This window comes from Hemiscyllium ocellatum, chromosome 5 (genome assembly GCF_020745735.1).
Source record: "Hemiscyllium ocellatum isolate sHemOce1 chromosome 5, sHemOce1.pat.X.cur, whole genome shotgun sequence".
NCBI lineage: Eukaryota > Metazoa > Chordata > Chondrichthyes > Orectolobiformes > Hemiscylliidae > Hemiscyllium > Hemiscyllium ocellatum.
Window position 1 is genome coordinate 77946044 of NC_083405.1, and position 26402 is coordinate 77972445.

General features: G+C 38.5%; 1 protein-coding gene across 12 annotated transcripts in view; it reads right to left on the reverse strand.

The window, feature by feature from the left end:
* The window catches only part of tbc1d5 (TBC1 domain family, member 5), a 518645-nt gene that overhangs the window by 82071 nt on the left and 410172 nt on the right, over positions 1–26402 (reverse strand). For 9 of the 12 annotated variants that reach the window (XM_060824884.1, XM_060824877.1, XM_060824878.1 and 6 more), the window contains 3 exons: positions 25624–25709; positions 21402–21649; positions 13337–13402 (listed from right to left, as the gene is read on the reverse strand). In XM_060824884.1, coding sequence (XP_060680867.1) covers positions 13337–13402; positions 21402–21649; positions 25624–25709 — 400 coding nt within the window. The remainder of the gene's footprint in view (positions 1–13336; positions 13403–21401; positions 21650–25623; positions 25710–26402) is intronic. The other 3 variants (XM_060824876.1, XM_060824887.1, XM_060824886.1) reach the window with 3 other exon arrangements.

Below are 26402 nucleotides of genomic sequence, written 5' to 3' on the forward strand. Positions count from 1 at the left end.
TAAACAACTGTAGGTTTAATATCCAGATGTTTCATTACCTGGCTAGGTAACATCATCAGTGGCGACCTCCAAGTGAAGATGATGTTACCACTGATGATGTTACCTAGCCAGGTAATGAAACGTCTGGATATCAAACCTACAGCTCAGCGAGCAAACCTACACCCTAAACCTCAACCTGAGCTACAAACCTTCACAAACCTTGCGATTACCTAAACAACATTTCTAAAAAGTGGCCAAACAGTTACGTTGTGTTAGATTACCCTACAATTAGTTGAAACAACAGCTAGGGGTCCAACTCTTGAATTCCTCACAGGCAATGTTTCTTCAGATAGTTGCAGACTGAGCTGTTGAACTGTATCACTTTGAGCAATGGATCCCAGCTGAGTGTTTCACCAAATATTTTGTCTGAACACTGTAAATAATGGTCCTGGAATGAGAACTCCCCAGCTTGCTATGACCATGTTCTGGCCAGTTTGAGAGTAGAATTCATGTAATCACAAGTACAATGTAAAATAAATTGTTTTTCAGAGTCAGACAGACCATAAATGGGTGACAGTATTTCTCCCAAGCTGCTTGACAAGCATTTGCCCTGGCTGAACCTGATCAGCCAAACACCATAGGGCAGCACTTTAAATCTCAACTGAAAGCTGCTGACATCAGAGGAAAAAATGGAGTTCATCTGTAAGGATCTCAGATTTTCTCTGCACAAAATCATGATAAAAATCAATCACAGCCCATAAACTTTCAATGCCTTAACCTACAGGGTCTGCTTATGATTGATGTTTTTATAGACATTAAAAAAATTAACTTTTTTGCACGTGTAACTGCAATGTAAAGTAATAAAAATATATATTTAAATTATTTTTATCAGTTGGGTGTTGAGGACAAGAAATGCTATTCCTTTTTTAAAACATACAGTCACAGCACTTGAAAAGTTAAATATTCATTCAGTAGTTTGCATATTAGTACATGTAGCTACTAGTATGTGCAACTGAACCACACTGAGAACTTGACTGACAATCTTAAATTGCTTATCATTGGGATTATTTAGCAAGTGTTGTCCAATTACATTTAATGGCAGGTACCATGTTTTGAGTTTTGTAAGCATAGACTGGTTAGGTACTTTTAGTATTGTGCCTGTTGTGAATAACTTTGAGACCCATTCTCAGCAGACAGCATGGACATGTGCACATATTGTACCCATTTGAACTCAAAGCAGGTTATAGCCATTTGCTGGTTCATTCCTCAAAGCAATATGTTGACTAGTCAGAGGCAACCTTTCTAGTTTAAATTTAAACAGTCTTAGCTGTTAATTGTCAGTCATCATCTATCCAGTGCATGGCCTATGGAACACCTCTACCAGAGTCCACTTTCTAACCAATAAATATTTTTCTCAAAATACAAAAGATTGTTGCCTTTTACATTGGTATTTCTTGCAAATATCTTGACGAGTGTCAGACAAAAACATTTCAAAAAATATATTTTTCTTCAGCTCAAATATTGTACTACCAAATGTTGATTTGTTCAAACACAATTTTGTTTGAACATAATGTCTCTTGAAATGCTCAAAATGAACATCAATGTGGATATGCTGTATGATCATTCAGTCCAAAATTTCTAATGCAACTAAAAAAAACTTTAAACTTTGTTCATGTTCTAATTCAGTGACATGGAATTTCCTGAATGGACAATTAACAAATAATGGCCGCTGTCGATGAAGCGTTCTAGGTATTCAAAGAATACTTCTTGCATTGCAGAATGTATAAGCAGAGCACTTCTTGCAGGCAGTAAGAAAAGTTAAAATTGAGAAAATGTTTTGTTTTAAACAGTCTCCTTTAATTCCAGATAAAATGGAGTAGTTTGAAATGGCGGGTGGGACCTCCCGTGAAATCAAGTCAAAGACGAGTGTATGAATCCTGGCTCCTGAGAGGGACAGGGGCCCAAGTTGAAACTTAACCAATAAACAGAACGCTGCTGAAGATGGATTCTTATTTTGAAGAAACAAAGATTGTGAAGGGTTAGATGCCAGGAATCTTCAGAGGGTATCTCAATGTTGAAAGTTCATTTAATTATGTCTAGGAAGTTGAGTGAAAGGACATTGTCTAAAAGAACAACGGAAGATTCAGCCCAAGTGTGAAACATATGATCAAGGAGAAGGAGTAGGTCATTCAGCCCCTCTGCCACTCAATAAAATCAAAGATTTACAACTGTAATATCAAATCTGCATTATCACTTATCCTCACTACCTTTTCTGCACCTTTCTTAACAAGAATCTATCACTGGCTTAAAGGTATCCAAGAACTTTGATTCTATCACTTTTCGGGAAACACTCGATGATTCCCCAGTCTGCAGAGATTGTCTTATGAGCATTGGCTGAACAGGTTTGGACTCTACTCATTGGAGTTAAGAAGAATGAGAGATAATCTCATTGAAACATACAGGATTCTTAAGGGCCTTGACAGGATAAATAATGAGAGGATGCTTCCCCTCATGGGACGGTCCAGGCATAGTCTTAGAATAAAGGGGCACCAATTCAAGACTGAGATGTGAAGGAATTTCTTCTCTTAGAGGGTTGATGGTCTTTGGAACTTCATGTCACGGAAAACTGTGGGGGCAGAATCCTCGTGTATATTTAAGGTTGACATAAATCGATTTTTGATCAGTAGGGAAAGATCAAGAGAAAATGCAGGAAAGTGGATGTGAAGAATGCCATTGGGTCAGCCATGATCCCATTGAATGGCAAAACAGGCTCGGGGGGCCAAGTGGCCTACTCCTGTTCCTATTTCTTGTATTAAATCTGTAAGAAAAAAAATTATTTGCCTCATCTCTGGTTTTAAATGGGCAACTTGCTATTTTTAAACAGTGACTTCCTAGTTCTAGATTGTAAGAGAAAACATCTTCTTCACATCTATCTTGCAAAGACTCGTCAGGACCTCCCTCTGCCCTTTAATACACCATCCTATTGTCTGGCTAACATCTCTGTCTCAGGCTGCTGCAGTACTCCAGCAAAACTCAGCACCTTGGGAACCTGCAGTCTTCTGGACTCAATATCAAGTTCAATACCTTTAGGGCTTGAACTCTCCCATGTACTTACTCCATTCCCCATACGTCAGGGTTTGTTATCACATAGTTTGCTATGTCAGCCACTGTTAACCACTAACAGTCACCATTAATAGCTATTCACTCTCCTAGCCAGATCGTTATCCACTCCTTTGTCTGTCCAACTGTTCTTCTCTCTCTTTGGGCTCTAGTCCTCACCCATTGTTTACTCCTTACCCCCTCCCACCACCCCACCTTTTGCAAACTGACATTTTCTGAGCTATCATCGCTCTGAAGAAGAGTCACTCAACCTGAAACTTAAATTTTGATTTCTCCCCAGATGCTGCCTGACCTGCTGAATTCTTCCAACATTTTCTGATTTTGTTCCTCAGGACCTTAATAGGTTTCATTCAACTTGCCTTTTACTCTTCTAAATTCCAGCAGAGTAAGCCTAGCCTCTCCAATTTTTCCTATAAAACAACCTACTCATTTCTGGTATTAGACTGGTCACTCTTCTCTGAGCTGCTGTCAATGCATTTACATCCTGCCTAAATACTGAGCACTCCAGATTCAGTCTCACTGATGCCCTGTAAAACTGAAGCATATGTTCCCTGTTTTTGCCTTCAATTCCCTTCAGTTAAATAAAAACTTTTTTTAAGCTTTCGTAATTACTTGCTGTACCTATACTAACCTTCTCTCATTTACGCCTGAATTCCTCTGCACCTCAGAGCTTTGCAATTTTTCACCATTCAGCAAATGTGCCATTTCTTTATTCTTCCTGCCAAAAAGGACAATTTCACATTTTCCCACATTACACTCCATTTGTCACAGTTTTTCTCACTCACTAAAATTACAATTTTGACCTTAACTGGTTTTCATAATTTACTTTCTTACCTACCGTTGTGTCATCAGCAAATAATACCTTGGATGAAAGGGCAGAAGGTATGGACATAAATTGCAAACAGTTGAAGTTCCAATACTGATCCTGCTGTTATATCATTCTGTATATCTTCCAACCCGAATGACCATCCTCTCTGTTAGCCAGCCAATCTTCTACTATTGTCAACATGCTACCCCCTAAACAATGAGATTTATTTTCTGTAATAACCTTGATATGGACACTTTATTAAATGCCTTCTGGAAATCTAAATACAATACCGGTTTCCCTTTATCCACATAGAATCATAGAAAAATAGAAAATACGAGGAGGATGCCATTTGGTCCTTTGAGCCTATGGCGGCATTCAATGTGATCATCTTTGACCATCCAGCTCAGTTTTCTGATCCTGCTTTATCCCCTATCTTTTGTTTCCTTTTGCCCAAGCATGTGTTAGCTCCTCAAATAACTTCAATAGTTTGGTCAAATATGACTTCCCTTTCACTAAACTACCTTTTATCGGAGATATCCAATTTGGCCCCATGAACTTTGTAACCTTCAACTTACTAACTATATTTCCTATGTCCACATCCAAATTATTGATATAAATAGCAAAAAGCAGTGGAACCAGCATCGATCATTATAGCACTTCACTGGTCACAGGCCTCCAGTCTGAAAAGCAACCCTCCACCACCACACTCTGTCTTCTATCCTCAGTCCAGTTCTGGATCCAAATAGCCGGTACTCCCTGTATTCCATGTGATCCAACCTTGTTAACCAGTCTATCATGAGAAACCTTGTCAAATGCCTTACTGAAGTCCATGTAGATCATGTTCAGCGCTTTGCCCTTATCAATTCTCTTGGTTACTTCTTCAAAAAACTCAAATCAAGTTTGTGTATGGGAAATCTGTTTCTCACTAAGCCATGTTGACTTTCCCTAATCCGCCCTTGCCTTTCTAAATGTGCCTCAGGATTCCCTCCACCAACTTGCCCACCACCAATGTCAGGTTCACTGGTCTATAGTTCCATGGATTTTCCATACCACCTTTCTTAAATAGTGGTTGTGAAGGTGGAGTCGTGGTTAGATAGGATAGTGAAGGCAGTGTTGATATGTTTGCCTTTATTGGTCAATGCATTGAGAATAGGAGTAGGGAGGTCATGTTACAGCTGTACAACTCATTGGTTTGGCCACTTTTAAATTCTGCATGCAGGATTAGATATAGGTCTCCCTCCAATAGAAGGATGTTGTGAAACTTGAAAGGGTTTAGAAAAGATTTATGAAGATGTTGCCAGGGTTGGAGGATTTGAGCTTTAGGGAGAGGCTGAGTTCCCTGGAGTGTTAGTAACTCTATTGAAGTGTATAATATCATGAAGGGCATGGATAGGGTAAATAGGCAAGGTCTTTTGCCTGGGGTCGGGGCATCCAAAACTAGAGGGCATTGGCTTAAGGTGAAGGGGGAAAGATATAAAAGGAACCTAGGGGACTTTTTCATGCAGAGGGTGGTGTGTGAATGAATGAGCTGCCAGAGGAAGTGGTGGAGGTTGGTACAATTACAACATTTAAAAGGCCCTGGATCGGTATATGAAAAGAAGGGTTCAGAGTATATGGGCTAAGTCCTGGCAAATAGGGCTAGATTTATATAGGATATCTGGTCAGCACGGACACGTTGGACCAAAGGGCCAGTTTCTGTGCTGTATATATCTCTGACTTTAAAGAACATACAATTTTGTTTGCAATAATACAAAATAATGTGCAACCTTGTATTGATTAACTTGTCATAATTTTATTTACAACAGTGTAACTTGGCTGTGTGCAAACTGACTTCTATGTTTAGTGACAAAATAAACTTTAAGCTAAAAATAGTTGTCAAGTAACTATGCTGCATAAGCATTTGAAGTGAGTGAGAAACTTATCCAAGAATGTAAGAAGGAATCTTCTCTGAAGATTTCCAAGACCAAAGCATGCTGTACCTATTCTTGGCCTCAGTAAGGGGATTACATTGTGGGATCAACGGGCATATTTACAGAGAAAAAGACCATACGATACAGTCGGTTCTGCTATAAAGCATGCTGCTTCAACCCAAATTGGCTTTAATGCGATTGACAGTTATTTGTAAAATGTGAACTTTCCTTACTTGCATTGGTTATAAAGCGATTCCAGCCCCATTAGTTTAATAGGCGCAGCTATTGTGTAATTTTCTTATAACACGAGATCAAACGAGAACTGAACTATTGCTTTATATCAGCACTGACTGTAGACAAGCTGAATTAGGCCATTTGGCCCAGTGAGTCTGCTCCACTAATCCATCATGTCTGATATGTTTCTCAAACCCAATCTCCTCTTTTCTCCCTGTAACTCTTCATCCTCTCACCAATCAAGAACCTATTTCTCTGCCTTCAATATACTCAATCACGTGGCCTTCACAGCTTTCTGTGGCAACAAGTTCTGCAAGTTCACCAATCTCTGGCTGAAGAAAGTTCTTCTCATCTTGGTTCTGAAGGGTTGTTCCTTCACCCTGAGCCTGTGCCCTCGGATGGTGGTCTCTCCTACTATTGGAAATATCTTGTCCATGTCCACCTAACCAGCCTCTCAGTATTGTGCAAATTTCAATGAGATCCCCCCCTCATTCTTCTAAACTCCAAACAGACCCAGAGTTATCATCTGCTCCTCATATGACAAGCCCTTCATCCCCCAGTTCACTCTCAAAAACCTCCTTTGGAACACCTCCAATGCTCGGACATTCATCCTTATATACAGGACCCAAAACTGCTAATAATATTCCAAATGCGGTCTGACTAGAGCCTTATACAGCCTCAGCAGCACAGCCATGCTCTTGTATTCTAGCAGTCCTGGAAAGAAAGCTAACAGTGCATTTGTCTTCATATCTGCTGCATGGACTTGCATGTTAACTTATGAGAATCCTAGCTGCAAATGTGTTGCTGGTCAAAGCACAGCAGGCCAGGCAGCATCTCAGGAATAGAGAATTCGACGTTTCGAGCATAAGCCCTTCATCAGGGATTATGAGAATCCTAAACTATGACTCCCACGTCTTTCTGTGCTTCAGATTTCCAAACCTTTTCATATTTAGAAAATTGTGTAAACCTTTATTCTTATCAAAGTGCATAACATCACATTTTCCCACAATGTTTTCCATTTGCCACTTTTTTGCTCACTCTCCTAGCCTGTACCAATCCTTCTGCAGCCTCCCCATTTCCTCAACACTGCCTGTTCCCCAACTAATCTTTCTGTTATCTGCAAAATTAGCAACTGCACCCGCAATTCCTTCATTGAAATCGTTAATTTTTAATGTGAACAGTTGTGGTCCCAACACTGACCCCTGTGGAACTCCACTAGTCCTGAGAAAGGTCCCTTTATCCTCACTCACTGCCTTCTGACAGTCAGCTAATTCTTATCCTTGCTGAAAATGTGTTGCTGGTTAAAGCACAGCAGGTTAGGCAGCATCTCAGGAATGAGATGCTGCCTAACCTGCTGTGCTTTAACTAGCAACACATTTTCAGCTGTGATCTCCAGCATCTGCAGACCTCATTCTTTACTCCTAATTCTTATCCTTGCCAGTACCTTGACCTCTTAACTTGTATAGCAGCCTCCTGTGTGGCTCCTTGTTAAAGGCCTTATAGATATCCAAATGGCTTATGTCCACTGGCTCTCTTTTGTCTTGTCTAACTTGCACACTGCCTCCTTGAAGAATTATAACATAGCTGTCAGGCATGACCTCCCAAAGCCATGCTGAATCAGTTCTATTTTACTAAGTACTTCCAGGTACTCTGTAATCTCATCATTAATAATGTAAAATCTTACCAACGACTGAAGTTAAGTTAATTTCCTGGCTTCTGCCTCCCTTCTTTCTTAAACAGGAGATAGCATTAGTCATTTTCCAATCCTTCCTGAGACCCCACCCTGACTCCAATGATTTCTGAAAGATCAATATCTCCATAACCTTGTCAGCTATCTCCTTCAGAACTCTGGGGTGCAGTCCAACTGGTCCAGGTGACATTTCAGACCTTTTAGCTTCTCCAGCACCTTCTCCTTAATGCTGGCCACTGCACTCATTGCTGCCCCCGACTCTCTTGAAGTTTTGGTATGCTGCTGGTATCTACCACTGTGAAAACTGATGCAAGATATCTATCACGTTCCTTCACCATTTCTTTGTGCCCCATGACTACTTCTCTAGCCTAAGTTTCTAGCAGTCCAATGTCCACTGTTGTGTCTCTCTTACCTTTCATATAACACCAAAGAAAACTCTTGCAATCTTCTTATATAGCTAGCTTACTCTCATATTTCATCTTATCCTTGCTTATTATTTCAATTATTTTCTGCTGGTTTTTAAAGACTTCCCACTAATCTTCACCACATTTTATGCTTTTTCTTTTAATTGAATGCTGCCCTTAGTAAGCTTTTGTTTCTTTGGGGTGAATTTCTGCTGTGCCTCCTGAATTACTCCCAGAAACTCCTGCCATAGCTGCTCCACCGATTTCTCTGCTTGACTTCTCTTCCAATCAGCTCTGGCCAGCTCCTTCCTCATATCTTAGGAGTTACCTTTACTCAGTTGTAATATAACAACATCTCAACAAGCTTCTCCCCCTTAAACTACAAGATTGATTCTCTCATATTATGGTTACTGGCCCCTTTACCTTCATGTCTTTCTTACATGCCTTTTGTATCTCCTGATTTAATTTCTTTCCCACATCCTGACTAAGGACCATCCTGGTGAAGTGTTTTTGTCTGAAATGTCAGCTCTTCTGCTCCTTGGATGCTGCCTGACTCCCTATGATTTTCCAGCGTTATATTTTTCGACTCTGACTCTCCAGCATCTGCAGTCCTCACTTTCTTCTGGAAGATTATTTTGTTTAAATCAAATAAGTTGACTTATTAATGTTGAGAAACATGCTTTATTTTATATTATTATGTAAAGATGAGTTGGACTGATTAAGAGCACATACCCAACTGAAATTCCACATAGCTTTGTGCAGAGGGTGCTGCGCACTGTATATTCAGTGAGCTGCCAGTGGAAGTGGTGAAGGTGAGTACAATTACAACATTTAAACAACATTTGGACAGGTACATGGATAGGGGAGGTTTAGAAGCATATGGGCCAAATAGGACTAGGTCAGTTTAGGAAACCTGGTCGGCATGGTTGCATTGGACCAAGGAGCCTGTTTCTGTGCTGTATGACTCTATAACACCTTCAGGAGGGCAACTAAGGACTAGCAATAAATGCTGGCCAAGCTAGTGATGCCCACATCCGAGTAACTGAAAATGAAATTATCCAAGAAAACCTAGCATCCTCCCTACTGGAACGTTCCCTCCTGCCCTCATTTTGGGCACGCCATCGTCCTGCTGGGGCCAACCTGATGGCTCCAGTGAGCCCCATCCACACTCACCGCCATCTGATTCCTCTTTCATTGTGGTTGAGTTCAGCGCAAAGGGACATGGACATGCTTTAATCAAGGTTTATGCAAGAAGTATACTCTCTAGAATGAGAGGAAAGGGAGAGAAGAGGGACCATCCAAGTAGAGTGAGGAAATAGGAATGTAGTTATGGTAGGGGACCGTATTATTAGGGTGATAGTTATCATTTTCTGCAGCTGTGAGCAGGAATCCTGAAAGCTGCCTGTTTGATGCCGGGGTTAAGGACATGTCCTCAGGACTGGAGAAGAACTTAGAGGGGAGAAGGGAAGGGATCCTGTAGTTGCAATACACATTGGCACCAACAAAATTGGCAGGGCTAGAAAGGAGATTTGGCTGAAAGGTTTTGAATAGTTAGGAGCTAGGTTAAAATGGAGAAGCTCCAAGGCAATATTCGCAGGATTGCTCCTTGAGTCATAGGGAAAGTGGCATCAGGTAAATAATATCAAGGAGTTAAATATGTGACTTAAAGGTTGGTGTAGGCAGAATGGGGTTTCGTTCGTGGGGAACTGGCACCAGTACTGGGGTAGAAGGGAGCTGTTCTTATGAGATGGGCTTCACTTGAACTATGCTGGGAACAGTGACCTAGCAAATCGAATAACCAGGACTGCGGAGATATCCATAAACTAACTGTATATCTGTGTATGTGTAAATACTGGCTTGCAAAGGAAGATGATATGGCATTACATGGAGACTTTTTGGAGACTGGAACAGAATATACAAAGAAAAAAAGCAATAGTGAACAGGGTCAAAATGAGATAATAAAGGGTTAATTTGTTCTGCTGGCTTGCAAGAAATTGGATATCCCAAAGGTAGGGTGGTATGCCTTACAGGTAGAACGTAAGGAACTTACATTCCCATCTCTTACCATTAAGAACCATTTGCATGGGCATTTCCTAGTTATTCAGAGTAAAGAATTACATTATCGTCCCCTATTCAGAATCAATAAGAACATTGTAATTAAAATTCTGACTACTCTCTGCAGTTAAAACAATGATTCACAACAGATCTGGCCATTAAGGGATGATTTACATTACATTGTTTCTGGAAATGATGTGATCTCTACATTGTGTTGAGTGGTATGTGACTGTGCTGGAATGGCTGGGGGTCATCTTGTGGATGTTACTGACTGTAATGTGAAACTCTTGTACCATACAAAGGAAGGACTGTTTCTTTTGTTCAAAGAAATCTTTGACATGGTTCCACAAGCCCTGTGAAGTGTCTTAAGGGTTCCTTCAGAAAGCTTGTACTTGCTTAATAAAATTTTGGCTGTTCACAGAAGTTGGCGTGTTGCAGTTACATCAAGTGTGTAAGAATCTCAAGAAAAAGAACTTAAAAAGGCAAAAAGATATAAACAGACAAAAGGAATGGCTTCACGTCAGCTCTGATAAAGAGTCATCTCGACTCCTAATATTAGCTTGTTGTCTCTCCACGGATGCTGACTGACCCACAGTGATTCCAGCCTCTGCAATAATTTGTTCATACTTGTTTGCATAATTAATGGCTCTTTACTATAATATGTGTAGTGTTTGGAACAAAATAAACAAATTAATAGCACAAATACAAGTTAACAGGTATGATCTTATCGCCATACAGAGATATGATTGCATCTTGCAGTCACAATAGAGGTGTTAAGTATTAATTAAATGGAGAAAGATTGCAGTAAGTTATAAAACAGATAGACTGGGCAGTCCTCACTCATGAATTGTAAAGAACTAGCATCTAAGTTCAGAGGGTATTGGGAAGGCAAATGAAACATTGGCTTATATTTCAAAGGGAATATAATATAAAAGTAGGTAGGCTTTGCTAAAACTATACAAGGCACTAGTTAGACTGCTACATATAGATAAGTGTGAAGTCTTGGATTTTGGAAAGTCAAATCAAAGTAGGAGTTTCATGGTGAATGGTAGGGCCTTAATGAGTGTAGTGGAAAAGAGGGATCTTGGAGTTCAAGTTCACAGTTCTCTAGAAGTGGAATCACAAGTAGATAGGGCAGTGAAGGCAGCTTTTGGCACACTGGCCTTCATCAGTCGGCATTGAGTATAGAAGTTGACAAGATACGTTCAGCTTCTTATAGGAAGGGTGTTAGTAAACTGGAAAAAGTGCAGAAAAAATTTACAAGGATGTTACCTGGACTCCATGGCCTGAGTTATACGGAGAGGTTGGACAAGCTAGGACAATTTTCTTTAGAATGTAGGAGACTGAGGGGCTCCTAATAGAGGTGTATAAAATGATGAGAGGCATACATAGGGTGAATGCACTCAGTCTTTTTCAAGGACTACAGGGCACCAGTTTAAGGTTAGAGGGAAAAGAATAAAAGGGAATCTGAGGGGCAACTTTTTTTTTATTTACACAGAGGGTGATATGCATAAGGAATGAGCTGCCAGTGGAAGTGGTTGAGGCAGGTCTATCAACAACATTTAAAAGGCATTTGGACAAATACATAGATCGGAAAGGTTTAGAAGGATATGGGCCAAGTGCAGGGAAATGGGGTTAGCATGGGTGAACATATTGGTTGACATGGACTAGTTTGGGCAAAAGACCTGTCTCATGTTGAAGGGTTCTATGACTCTACAACTAGAATACTGTGAACAGTTTTGGGCTCCTTATCTAGGCAAGATATAGTGGAATTATAAGTCCAGAGAAATTTCACTTGGCTGATAGCAATTATGGAGGGATTGCTTTTTGGGAAGTGAATGAGCAAGTTGGGCTGTACTCACTTGAATTTAGAAGAATTAAAGGTGACATTATTGAAATAGACAATATTTTTAGGGGATTTGACAAGGTGGATGTGGAAAGATTGCTTCCCCTTGTGAGAGAATCCGGCACCAGGGGACACAATGTCAGAGCAAGGGACTGTCCGGTCAGAACAGAGATGAAGAGGATTTTCTTCTCCGAGAATAGTTAATCTGTGAAATTCTTTACCTCAGAGGACTGTTGAGGCTGTGTCATTAAGTCCATTCAAGGTTGGGAATAGACAGATTTTTAATCTGTAAGGGAATCAAAGGTTAAAAGAAAAAGGCATGAAAGAAGAGTTGAGGAATATCGAATTAGCTATGATCTCATTGAATAGTGGAGCAGGTTTGATGGGCTGAGTGGCCTACTTTGCTTCTTGGTCTTATGGTTCTATGGCTGTAGCAGTCCTAGCAGTGGTGACGGATCTCAGTGGCTGGTCGATTCTAAAGGCAGGGCATCCTGCCTTAGTGGATTAGAAACCACAGCCACAGGCAATTAACTATGTGTGACTGTAAAATCAGAGCCAATTAACCATGTATGACTGTAAAACCAGGGCCAATTCAGGCTGGATTCCATCTGTCTATCACCACCCTGAGAGAGTCAGGTCCTTGATTTGTGCTAATGTTAATCAGCACATTATTTCCTCCATGTAAATGGTACACTTGGAGCCATTTTAATGTGCCCTTTTGGAATTATGAAATGTGTCATAATGCATACAGTACAAGTATCTCTTCATCAGCAGTGGGCACATGTGAAACATGAATTAATGGTAACTTTTGAGCATATCTGTGTTAATGTTGTAATAACGATACACATGTTCATACACATGGAGAAAATTGACGGTAAAACTTTCAAATAACCATTCGTTCCGCATCTTTGTGGCAAAATTGGAATACTGCTCTTATTTTTGTGCACATTTCTTCATCTACACACATAGTGCTGTAACTGCACTCTTTTAAGGAAGATATTCTTGCATACAGACTTATAACAATAAAAGAGAAAACATGCATGCTCCAGATTCAATTTGTCAGTTAAGCATGCAAACAATCACAGCAAGGCAGACAGTTTCATGAAATTGATTAACTATTTGAACAACATTGCCCCACAGTGGTGAGAACCTGACAATGGATCACAGTAGCTAGAAATGAATATGATATCAAGGCAACAAGGAAACAAATCAAAACAATGCTTCAACGAGCACAAGCAAATGCCACTACAACAGCTGACTAAAAAAGCAAGTTACTACAGTGAATGTTACCTGGGAGCTCAGTAATTGTCTCGACATGGATACAAGCCTTAGCATCATCTCCTGTAACTACCTGTCCTAGTAAATAAAAAAAGTTATTTGCATAGGCAGGACTAATTGTTTTATGCCACTAAGTTTTGCCCTTTATAAAAAAATGTATTTTGATTCTTGTATAATAAATTCAAAGGGAATAAAATCTGAAGCTGCTTTTGTAAAAGTGCAGAACACTAATAATCTACAATAAGTAAATAAATCTAAGCAACATATCAACTACCTATGAGGAAAACATGAAACATGTTAGTTTAGCAAGCTTTTGATTTTCTTCTTGTATTCTTGGTGAGCTTCAACAGTGTCTCTGTAGGGACAACAAATTTGAACCCAGTCCAGTCTTGAAATGATTGACACACAAGCATACTTTCTAGAAGGGAAAGCTAGTGTGGTCAGGTATGAGAACTGTATTAGCTATTATCTAATCAAAACTTCGTCAGCCCAAGAATGGTTCCCCTCCAATTCTATATAAATTGAGATAATCTAACTTCAGAGTTCAGGGATCAAACCTCACTATTTTGGTCTGCATAGTATATCGTATTATAGCTGACCTGTTGCTATTAAGTCACTGCAGGTCATTCTGAAGGGTGAAAGGAGAACAGCAAGAGGTTGTGAACCATGACATAGTATCAATCCGTAGGTAAAAAGACGAATGCGGTCCCACAGCAGAATATTGTGAACAAGGAAATAAGTTGGAAATATAAAAAAAGTAGGCCTTGGAAGTTGGTCATTTCAGGATTATTTTCATTATCATGAGCTAGTGAGATGAGGAATCGGAGAACAGACCAAATGAATGTGTGGCTGGTGGGATGGTGCAGGAGGCAGGGATTGAGACTTTTGAGGCATCAGGACCAATGGGGAAGATGCACAAAGCTGGACAGATCGCACTCCAACAGCATCGGAACCAATTTCTTCAGAGTGGCATTCACTGGTACAGTGGAGGAGGTTAAAGTAGAATGACCGAGGAATGGGAATCTCAACAGACAAACACAAATCAGGGAAATAAAGATGAAAATGAAAGAAAAGTAGAAAGCAGAAGAGGAAGCAAGGGCTAATAGCAAATTGAGCTGGAGTACCAAACAAATGTGTTAAAATACTAAAAAGGACGGTCTAAAAGGTTCTATGTCTGAATGCAAGGAGCACTGATGATAAGATAGGTGAATGAACAGCATAACGATAGGGTATAATATGATTTTTAATTAAAGTGGCATTGCCACACGGTGCTCAAGGCTGGGAAGTGAACACCCAATGGTATTTGGGATGGTATTGTTAATAGATGATTAGATTAATTCTTGGATGGAGCTAAGATGCAACAGGGTGCAAACACTTATGGGAGCTACCAAAAGGATATAAACAATAGTGCTGAAGTAGGTGATAGCATTAAATAGGAAACTTAAGATGCAGCAAGGATGCTACAGTAATCATGGGTGAAGTTAACTTATATATATAAACTGGACAAGCCATATTAACAATAAAACTGTGGTGGATGAATTTCTAGAGTGTGTACAAGGTGGATTTTTAGACCAGTACATTGTAAAACTACTTTTTTTTTTAGATTAGACTTACAGTGTGGAAACAGGCCCTTCGGCCCAACAAGTCCACACCGACCCGCCGAAGCGAAACCCACCCATACCCCTACATTTACCCCTTACCTAACACTACGGGCAATTTAGCATGGCCAATTCACCTGACCCGCACATCTTTGGACTGTGGGAGGAAACCGGAGCACCCGGAGGAAACCCACGCAGACACGGGGAGAACGTGCAAACTCCACACAGTCAGTCGCCTGAGTCGGGAACTGAACCCGGGTCTCAGGTGCTGTGAGGCAGCAGTGCTAACCACAGTGCCACCGTGCCGCCCAGCTATCCTACACTTAGTTTTGTGCAATGAGAAGGAGTTAATTATTAATCTTGTTGAGAGAGAACCTATGGTAAAAAACAGTCTCAACATGATAGAATTCTTCATGGGAATAGAAAGTGAAGTAGTTCAGAACTCGCGTCCTGAATCTGAAGAAGGGAAACTATCCAAGTATGAGAGCGAGTTGGCCGCAATCAACTGGGTAACTTGAATGAAGGAATGCATGCATTGCAGTTATATACTCCCTTTAGCGAAAGAACACAACAGGAAAAGTGACCTAACTATGAATAATAAAAGAAATTAAGTATGGAATTAAATCCAAAGAGAAGTCATAGAAAGTTGCTGCAAAACAAGCTTTAAGCCCCTAGACTGGGAGCAGTTTAGAATTCAGCATAGGAAGACCAAGGGGGGGAAAGAAAGAGGGTGTGAGAGTAAACTTCCAAGGAACATAAAAGTGGAATGCAAGAGAAAAAAGGCTAGTGAAAATGAATGTAAGCCCCTTACAGAGAAGGGAGAATTGATAATGGTGAACAAGGAAATAGTAAAGAAATTAAACTACTACCTTCATTCTGTCTTCTCAGACAACATAAAATCTTCCCAGGAATGCGATGGCAAAAAGGATCATTTGAGAAGGACGAATTGATGGAAATTTGTATTAGTCAGAAAAAAGTAAGGCTGGAGAAGTTAGTAGGTCTCTTAACCTACATTCGAGAGTATGAAATGAAGTGGCCAAAGATACAGTGGATGCACTGATCGTCATCTTCCAAAATTATATAGATTCTGAAACATTACTAGCTGATTGGACAGCATCGGTTTAGCTCAGTTAGCTGAAGGGTTGGTTTTCCAAACAGTGTGATGCTAAAGTGTGGGCTCAAAAGTGTGAGAACTCTCCTCAACCTCTCCCCTTGCCTGAGGTATAGTGGCTTCCAGGTTAAATCACCTTGAGTTATCTCTCTCTCATGAGAGAGGAGTCTTATGGTCTAGTAAGACTATGGTAACTTGAACCTGACCTTGAGAGGTAGACTGAATGATGGCATATGTAATCCCACTGTTAACAAAAGAAGAAAGGGAGAAAACTGGGCATTAGAGCCTGCTTAGTCTAACATCAGTAGTCAGGAGAGTACTCGAGTCCATTATAAATGGTGTGAAAACAGAGCACAAAAAGAAGTGTTTTAGAGTATTAGCATGGAGTTAGGAGAGGGCAATTATGTAGGACAAACCTATAGAGTTTTTTTAAAGAAGTAACCAGTACAACAGATGAGGGAGAATGAGTGGATGCAGTGTAAATGTATTTGCGAAAAGCTTTTGATCAAGTTTCATTTTAAGAGACTGTTGAGTAAAATAAAAGCAGCTGAGATCGGTGGTAAAATACCAGCATAACTTGGGGATTAGTTAACAGACCAAGAAACAGTAGAAATAATTGGGCTGTTTTTGGAGTGGAAGGCAGTAACAAGTGGGGTACTACAGGGTTTATATCATATAGTCACAATATATGCCAACTATTTGCATGATTGAATCAAGTGCAATATTTCCAAGTTTGATGATGAAATGTGGTGAAGAGGATGTGAAGAGGCTTCAGGGAGATTTAGACAGGTTAAATAAGTGGGGGGTAAAAACATGGCAGATGCAATCTAACATGGATGAATATGAAGACGTCCACTTCAATAAGAAAACCCAAATGGCAGAGTATTACATACTTGATGTTTGATTGGGAGAGGCTGTTGTGCAAAGGAACCTGAGTGTCCTTGGACACCAATGATTGGAAGCAAGCATGTAGGTGCAGCCAGCAGTATGGAAGGCAAAAGGTATTATGGCCTCCATTTAGAAAGGGTTTGAGAACAGGAGAAGAAAGTCTTACTGCAGCTGGATAGGGTCTAAGTGAGACTACAACTGGAGTATTGTGGGCAGTTTTCATCTCTTTGCCTTAGAAAAGATTTACTTGCCATGGAACAGTGACTGTTCATAGACTGATTCTTAGGATAGTAGGTTTGTCAAAGGAGGAGAGACTGAGTTGACTGAGCCTGTATTTCATGGAATTTAGAAGTATGAGAGGGGATCTCATTGAAACTTTAAAAATTCTGATGGACTGGACTGGATACAGGGATGACATTTCCTCTGACTCGGGCTGTACAGATCAGGGAGTCACAGTTTCAGGATATGTGTTAGGCCATTTTGGACTAAGATGAGAAGAAAATTCTTTGCTTCGAGGATGAGGAACCTGTGGAATTCTCTACCACACAGACTGTAGAACTGAAGTCACTGAATATATTTAAGAAAGAAATAGATACATTTCTAGAAGCTTAAGATGTCAAGGGGTATGGAGAGGGAGCAAGAGTATAGCATTGAGATGGAGGATTAACTATGATGAATGGGGGTGCTGGCTTGAAGGGCCTACTCCTGTCCTATTTTCTACCTTTCCATGTTGAACGAGCAAGTAACCAACCGGACAACACATGGAAAGTTTATCATGTAAAGGTGAATCAAGGTTAACTAAGCCTGTATGACTTTCAGGTACACTTTGACTTTGTGCAGAAGATAGTTTGCTTAAAATGCCTACAGAATTGCTGATGAGCTGAAATTTATAAATCAAGATCGACTTAACAGTAACATGTTCTAAACTTCGATTAACTCCAAGCCAGCAGTAATCGTTTGAAACTTTAGACATCAGGTGTAACATGCTATTTTATCTAAGTAAACATTACAAATTGATTCAAAACTGTCCTGAAATAATGTTGGCTGATATATTCCTCCAATAGTGATTGTTGCATAGCAATCTGATGTGGGAATACTCACTGATTGTCTTATCCCAATAGCAAGCAGCACATGCCTTTATCCAATTCAGTCAAATTAATTCAGACTATCAGCAAGTGGAGAAAGAAACCAAATTAACATTTCATCTGAGGAAATATCACAGGCCTGAAATATTAACTCTTGTTTCATTCTCCATGAATGCTGTCAGGCTTGCTCAACATTTACAGCATTCTCTATTTTTTATTTCAGATCTCTAGCATTCACAGTATATTACTTTTGCAACTCAGATAATTGTTGATTGTAACAATTAAAGGTTTGAGCTTTTAACTTGCTGAACTTTTGGAGTTCCAACATTAACTTTTAATACAATAATTATTAAAATCCAGCCTAGAAAAATGAGGTATTTTTTTAAAAATTCAATCATGTGACATGGGCATCACTGGTTGGCTAGCATTTATTGCCCTCAAGAAAGTAGTGGTGAGCTGCCTTCTTGAACTGCTGCAGTTCATGTGCTATTGGTAGGCCCACAGTGCCCTTGGGGAAGGAGTATTAACATTGTCATTAATGCTAGCTATCCACTGGCAGCCATGTAAATTGCCATTCAAAGTGAGACTTAAAAATTCTATTTATATACTGCATTTGTCCTAGCTTTTCTTTCAGAGTAGCACAATCATCCATGAAATTCAGACAAATGGGCAGTGACTTAATATGATTTCATAGAAGTTACTATGGAGCTATATGACATGCATGATACAGTAGAAGGAACGTCACCAGTAAAATCCAATTATCCCGGATATACCACCAACCTGTCTGAGTCCCAAATTACCAAGGGAATCTACATCAGAAACTTTTTTTGATGATTATAAAATCAAACCAGGCTGAACCCCAGCAGATGTTGTTGCTATACCTGACCAAATCTACAAAAAAAATGTCATTTGAGATTATATGTAAAACTCTTTGAACAGTCCACTGTACATCTAAGCTTAATAAGGCTTTCTTGAAAAAAAAAGGTAGATTTGATTTGCTTGGATACAGAGTTTCTAAATTTGACTTAACTTTTAGGGAATTAGGATATATTTTGTTTTAAAAATACTGATATCTTTGCTCCTGAGAGAAGCAATGAAAGCGATGGCCAAAGCTTAATGAACAAAATATGACAAACTTATGCCAATGGGTTTGTCTAGACAATTACTTGCAAATCTCAGAATCCCAATGAAATTGACTCAAACATTTAAAGTATTTTCTCAAATTTACCAGCAGCCGTTATGTTAAACAAAATGAATAAAATTTCACTGCATTTACCCCACTTCCTCTTCCATTTTCTTGCAAAAGGAGATGGAACAACTGCCCTTATACTTCTTCCATTGGCATCATTCAGGGTCCCAACACACTTTAGCGGTGAAATAGCGACTTTCTTGAGCTTCTTTCAATTTGTTTATCGTATTTTCGAGTCACAATGTAGTCTCTTCTACACTGGGAGACTCAACCCAGGTGTTACCCAGAGCTTCCATTTGCCTGTCAGTTTAATTGTCCTAGTCCCAGTTTGACCTCTCTACTCAGCATGTTACACTGTTCTAATGAAATTCAATGAAATCTTGGGAAACAGAACTTCAGCTTTTAATTAGATGCTTCACGATCTTCCCAACATAACAGAGCCCAACTAGTTCAGACCATAATTTTATATCATGAGCAAAGCTTTTTTTTAATCCAGTCATTTGCAACTCCTTCAGATGTGCCTTTTGCTCTGAAGAAAGATTATTGATCTGACATGCTGTCTTTGCTTCTCAACAAATGCTGCTTGTCCTGCTGGATATTTCCAGAATTTTCTGGTTTTACTTGTATCTTGTTTCTGTTTATTGCTCTAATACAAGTAAATATTTAGTATTATTCATTCTAGATAGTGTGGTGGTTATGTTACTCTGATTATGAATGAAAATCATGTGAATGGGAATTCAAATTCCAGCATGGAATCTTGAAATTTTAATTCTGCAAATTTATAAGAAGCCATTGGATTATTGCACAAACCCAACTACTTACTGATGCTTTTGAGTGAAGGAAATTTATAGTTGTACATATAAGTAATTTTTAACTGACTTAAAGTAGTCTAACGAGTGACTCTGTTGCACTGAAAGCTCTGGCGTAAGTGGCACATTTTGAATGCAACCAGAAATATTCAATAATTGCCATTCATATCCACTTCTTAAAGGGATTTTACTTTTAAATCAGGGATGAGGAATTTGCAAAGTTTTAATGAACAAGCAATACATAAAATATACATTTGTCCTATTATGATTTTTAATTCTGAAGACTTCAGCCGGAACAACTTGCCTGTATAGTTAACATCATTGTTTTAATTACACAGCCAGGATAGATTGCATATATGATTGCACAATACATTTTACACAAAATGCCTATGACTTATATCTTAAAAAGGAGGAACGGGTCAGGACCACCAGATATACTTACTACATTTACAATTTTCAATATAATGAATACTTTAAATAATGGTTAATCTCTCCTGAATTTTGAAATATATTTATTTTCAAGAAATTCAGTCAGGACCACCACCTTTAGTTTTAATTCCACTCAGTCCACTGGATCCAATTTTTAACAAACTAATTCAACTAAGAATGCTATGAGGAATTATATCAAGCATGAAAAAAATCGTACTCCTCCGATCGTTCATACCCAAACACTGCAGCAAGTACAACATTGACAATATTCAATGCAATAAAATGTAACTCAAATTAGTGATGACATGATCACCATTACACGCACGGAACATTTTGAAGGAATTCAGTCATTCTTAACCCAAAAAGAAGTTACTTCTTGTTCAAAAATTTCCACAGGATCTGAATGATCTGAGTCACAGATTGCACCAGTTTTAGAAATTATTCTTAATGCAAAAACAGTGCCTTATTTCTTGCTGAACAGAAAAAGAACAGAAAATCAGAAGCTAGGATTCTTACCATGAGTTATCTCATGACAGCACTGTCAATCTGCTCCTGAGTGGGAATTTAATTTCTCATTATTAACTGCCTGTTGCTATCATACAATTTCAAGCACGATTGCAAGAAGGTGTTAGCTAAAAGACCCAATGAAAGCATTTTTAAAAATTCCCTGCCCTCATACCTCACCAGGGTTGAGAAGTATCTGCCCTACATTGCAAAAATAGTAAAGATAAAATGAGACAATAGGACCAACAATTTCAGGGGAATAAGTAATAAGACTGCAGGCAATGAGATAACATAATGGTGTTCCATACCCGCATTTTGAGATTATTCAACTTTAGGATCTCTCTAACCAATCTTTCATAAATCAAACGAGCTGATGAACTAAAGCCTCAAAGAAATGTATAATTTTGTATCACTACCCAAGTTAATACAATACAACACACAATTTATATTTTGTAAACTTTTACCTTTGCTAAGCTGCACAGGCATGCTTTCAGACTTCATCATTCGTTGTTGTTGATGTTGTTGGGTATGTTCTACCAAAGCTTTGTGGGAGGATGGATGGGTTGGAGGATTGCTGCTGCAGTTCGTTCCAACTGGGAAACCACTGGTGTTACCAACTAAAATAGCTGGATTTATTAGTTTCCGTCCAAGGTTCATTAGGCTACTGGAAACTTTATTGATGTTGAGGGGAGCAACCTTTGCTCCTGTGCTGCTAAACGATTTGAAAAATTGAGAATGTTATGTACAAATTGCCATATTTAGTAAAAATATAGATATAAAATATATCTATACAGCTTAATAGCACTGAAAATCAATTTGAAAATTACATGTTTGTAAATAAAAGGTATAAATTCAAATACATTCACAGCTTTCAAAATAACACCTTGAATAAAAGCACATCCTTGAAACATGGTTCAATTTAAGATAATTACACAAAGAATAAATCAGGATTGTGACAACAGTATCTTTGTGTGACGGCTGGAAACTTCTTATCTGAATTTTTTGTTGAAGCAGAGCCAATGCATTCCCTTACAAGGGAATGAGATGATAGCTTAAGAATAAATATATTATATTGGAAAGAGGTAAGTAAATATTGATTAGGTGGGAAATATCGTTAAGTTAAATAAAAGTAATGCCTAATGATAGAGGGAAATGAATGACAAGGGAAGATACAAATGGCAAACCCTTTTCTTTGAAAATTATTTTTTCTCATATGTATTTGAGTTAACTGGCCTCGAGATAGCAGAAAGAAATTTGATCAAATTTGATAAACTTGAAAGTCAAACGTTTATAGATTATAGGCAGGTCAGGTTTTAAAAACAAAATATTCTGAAACCCAAGCAGGAAGTCTGCTATTTTACAAAGTTTATGATTAATTAATAGGAACATAGGAAAGGATTCTCTTGGTAGGAGTGATCATGGTAACATAACATTTAGTCACATGGTGAGAAATTCAGACCTGAAATTAACATCTTAAAATTAAAGAAGAGCAATTACAGAGTTGCCATCATGGGATAGGGCAATAGGTTAAAATGCAAGATGACGGAGAAGCTGTGGCAGATATTTAAGCAGAAATTTCAGAACAAAGATATATCTCATCGAGAAAGAAAGACTATGAGAAAGTTGCACAATTTGTGGCTACAGAAGTATTTAAGGATGGTAGCAAATTGAAAAAAGTGTACAATGTTGCAATGATTAAATGGCAAGCCAGAAGACTGGAATTTTTCTGTTAAGAAACCAGCAAAAGGTGTCAAAAACAATCGAGGAAGAAAAAATAAAGTATGAAAATTAAAAATGCATGAAATAGGAAGTATAAACTTCTACAACTACATAAAAAGGGATAATTCTTTAGAGGATGAGACTGGGGGATTAATAATGGCAAGCAAAGAAATTGCAGCAGTTTTGAACAAGTATTTTGTATCAGTCTTCATGGTAAAAGACACAAAGTATCTCAAGAATATTAGAAAATTAAGGAGGAAAAGGCATGTATGAACTTAAATTAAACGCAATTACTACAGGGAACAGTATTTGCAGAATTTATGGGAATAAAGGCTGATGAGTGCCCTGGTCCCGATGGCTTATATCCTCGGTCTTAAAACAAGTGGCTGTAGTGATACAGGGTGCATCAGTTGCAATCTTCCAAAATGATCTGTATTCTGGAAAGGTATTGGTAGATTGGCAAAACCCAAATTTAACACCTCTATTCAACAAAGTAGGAAACAATAAGCACAAACTATAGGCCAGTTAGCCGAGCATCTATTATTGGGAAAATGCTAGAACCCTTTAAGTTAGTAGCAGGACATTTAGAAAATCAATACAAAAACTCAGTAGAATCAACATGACTTCCTGAAAGCGAAACAATGTTTCACAAAGTTATCTGAGTTCTTTGAGGACATAAGTGAGAAAAATAAAGGGAAAACAACAGATGTAGAGTATTTGGATTTTACAAAGTTATCCAACAGATTACCTAACAAATTAAAGTGAATATATTAGCATGGATAGAGAATGGGGTAAGTAACAGGAAACAGGGGGTTGAAATAAATGTGTCATTTTCGGGTTGACAAACTGTAATTTGCAGTTTCACACAGGTTAATGCAGGGAATTACTTCATTATATTATAACTCGGACGAAGGAAGCTGGTGTATTATAGCCAAATTTCCTGATATTACAATGACGGATAGAAATACAAATTTGAGAGGATGATACAAAATGTATACAAAGGAATGTAGACTGGTGAATTAAGCAGGCAAAAATATCGGAAAAATGCGATTCTGCCCAATTTGACAGGGAGAACAGAGAAGAATTCTATTAAAATGGGAATAGACTGTACAGTGAGCAAATGAATCACAGAATAATGGCATGCAGACATAGTAAATAATTAAGAAGGAGAATATAGACTTTTATTGCATTGGGGAAATTTTGTTTCAGTTGTATGTAGTATTGAGAAAACCATACATGTGGTACTACATATAGTCTGAGAATCCTTAGTATATACTTGCATTGACAAAACGTTCAGAGACGATACACTAGGCTGAATCCTGGAATTAAGGTGTTGTCGGATGAGGAAATACTGAGCAGGTTGAGCCTATACTCCTGGTGTTTTAAAGAAGGAGAGGTGATCATATTGAAACATGCAAGATTCTGAGTGACCTTGACAGGCTAAATGTTAATAGGGTGGTTTCCTTCATGAAGAAATCTAGAACGGAGAAGCAGAGTTTCAAAATACACGTTGCCCATTTAAGACAGAGATAAGCAGGCAGTTTCTTCTTCTCAGTGAGTTGTCAATCTTTGAAATTTTCTGTCCTGGTAAATAGTGTACTTTGAAAGTAGCGCCAGCAAAAAAGGAAATTAAGTTACAGAAGCTGTGGGACCAGAGACAAGGAAAAGCTGGAGAAGAAAGCAATCAGCATACTGCTGAAAGCACAGAGTAAAAGCAGACTCAGGAGAAGGTACACAGAGGTTCGTGTCAAGGGAAGTCAGTAAAGTTCATTTTGAAATGGTCAGTTTTCTACTGAGTAGTAAGAAGAAAAAGATGCTTTCAGAACTCTTGGGGAAGTGATGAATGAGCAAACTAAAAAGAACAAAATATTAAAAGCAGTATGAATACTTTTCATCAGAGGCCCAGATTGTAAACCAGATAATGTTGATTGCTTAGCTGGAAAGGAACTCTGGAAAGCTACGGTATCAGAGTGTGGCCTGACCCAAAAGAGTGAACATTTATAGGCTTTATCAGTGCCAACTATATCTCAGGACTTTGAACAGAAGCTTATGGTACTAGAGAATGTTACCTGAGGGCCAATTCAATTAAGTGAAAAAGTGAAAAACAAGTCCAAAAACATTGGACTTCAATTTGTTTGCATATGGGAGTAAGGGAGAGGTGGGTGCTTGTGGTTTGTTAGATATATCTTTATTATATTGGCTATTTAAAGTGCTATATGAAATATCATTTGATCTGTCTGTTGCTTGTTAATTCGTGTTAAGCGTTACAAAAAGTAAAAAGTGAAATTTTGTTGGCAACTTCTTCATTTAGTAAATTTCCCTGCAAGGATTGTAACACTGTGAACAAATACAGTAAACTAACTACAATTATATTAGCTACTTGGAAAGCAAATGGTAGCCTTGTCTTCAAGAAGTTTACAGTATAACTAAAAATGTTTGCCACAATTATATAGGGCTTTGGTGAGACCACATCTGAAATTTTGTATACAATTTTGATTTGCTTATGTAAAGAAGCATTGCTTTAGGGTGGGTGCAATGAATATTTACTAGATGGAGTCCTGGGAGAAGGCGGCTGTCTGATAAGGGGTAATGAAGTAGAACGGTGTGTCTATCTTCTGTGGAGTTTACAAGAATTCGAGAAAGTCTGATGGAAATGCATAAAGCTTGACAATATGGATGCTGACAGAGTATTTCCCTGGCTGGAGAATTTAGGATTGGTGTTCCATCCAAGAGTTGTGGGTGCTCAGTTAAATATATTCATGGCAAAAATCAACATATTCTTAGAGGGAGAAAGGGAAGTTAATGTACAAGTTCAGCTATAATCTCATTTCACGGAAAAAAACAGACCATAAGGGCATAAATCTTAATCCTATTTTTTTTAAAGAAAGGACTTAATCATGATATTCAAAGTGCATTAAAAAAAAACTTGGTACACATAACAAGAGTAACAATATATCTAAATCCTACCGTGTCTTATTCACAATTTCTGCACCACGTGCCCTGTAATAATCTAGATTCTGTTGGAACTGGTAATTCATAGGTCTTGGATTGTTCTAGGAAGGAATAAAGTTTGAGTCAAATTTATAAGCTTTGCAAAAAATACTGTACATTACCTTATCTTCTAAAATTAATTCCAAAGTTTGTCAACTGAGTACCAATGACAATACTTTAAATTTTGTATCAATCTCATTAGATCAAAGCTACTTGGATCATAAAATTGTCAATGCTTTAAGAAACCTGCATGAAATCTGACAGCATATTTGGTTGAACACATTCTATATCATCAAATGTTTCATAGTTAACTGTATTATTCACTCAAGGCCTGGAATTTCCACATAATTTCCATCTTTGATTTTCGTTGCCTTTCCTGTCCCATCTCTGCAACCTCCTTCAATGCCATAACCCTCAGGTGTACGTGCCATCCTCTAATTCTGTCCTGTTGTTGCATTCCCAATCATAATTGTTCAGCCACTGGTTTCTCTGCCTTCGGCTGTAGAGGTCCCAGCCTCTGGAAATCCCCCTGACACCTCTCCACACCATCACACTGTCCTTCTTTTGGTCATTTTTCAAATATTGTGAATACTGAAATTTAGAAAACGAAGAGCTGACTGGATTGAAGCATCCAGGATCCTGAGTGGGCTTGATGCAATGGATGTAAAATAAATTTTTCCTTTCAAGGAAGAATCTAGAAATAGGGGTTCAAAAGTAAAAAAAAAATCACCATTTAAGACAAGAGATGAGAAAAA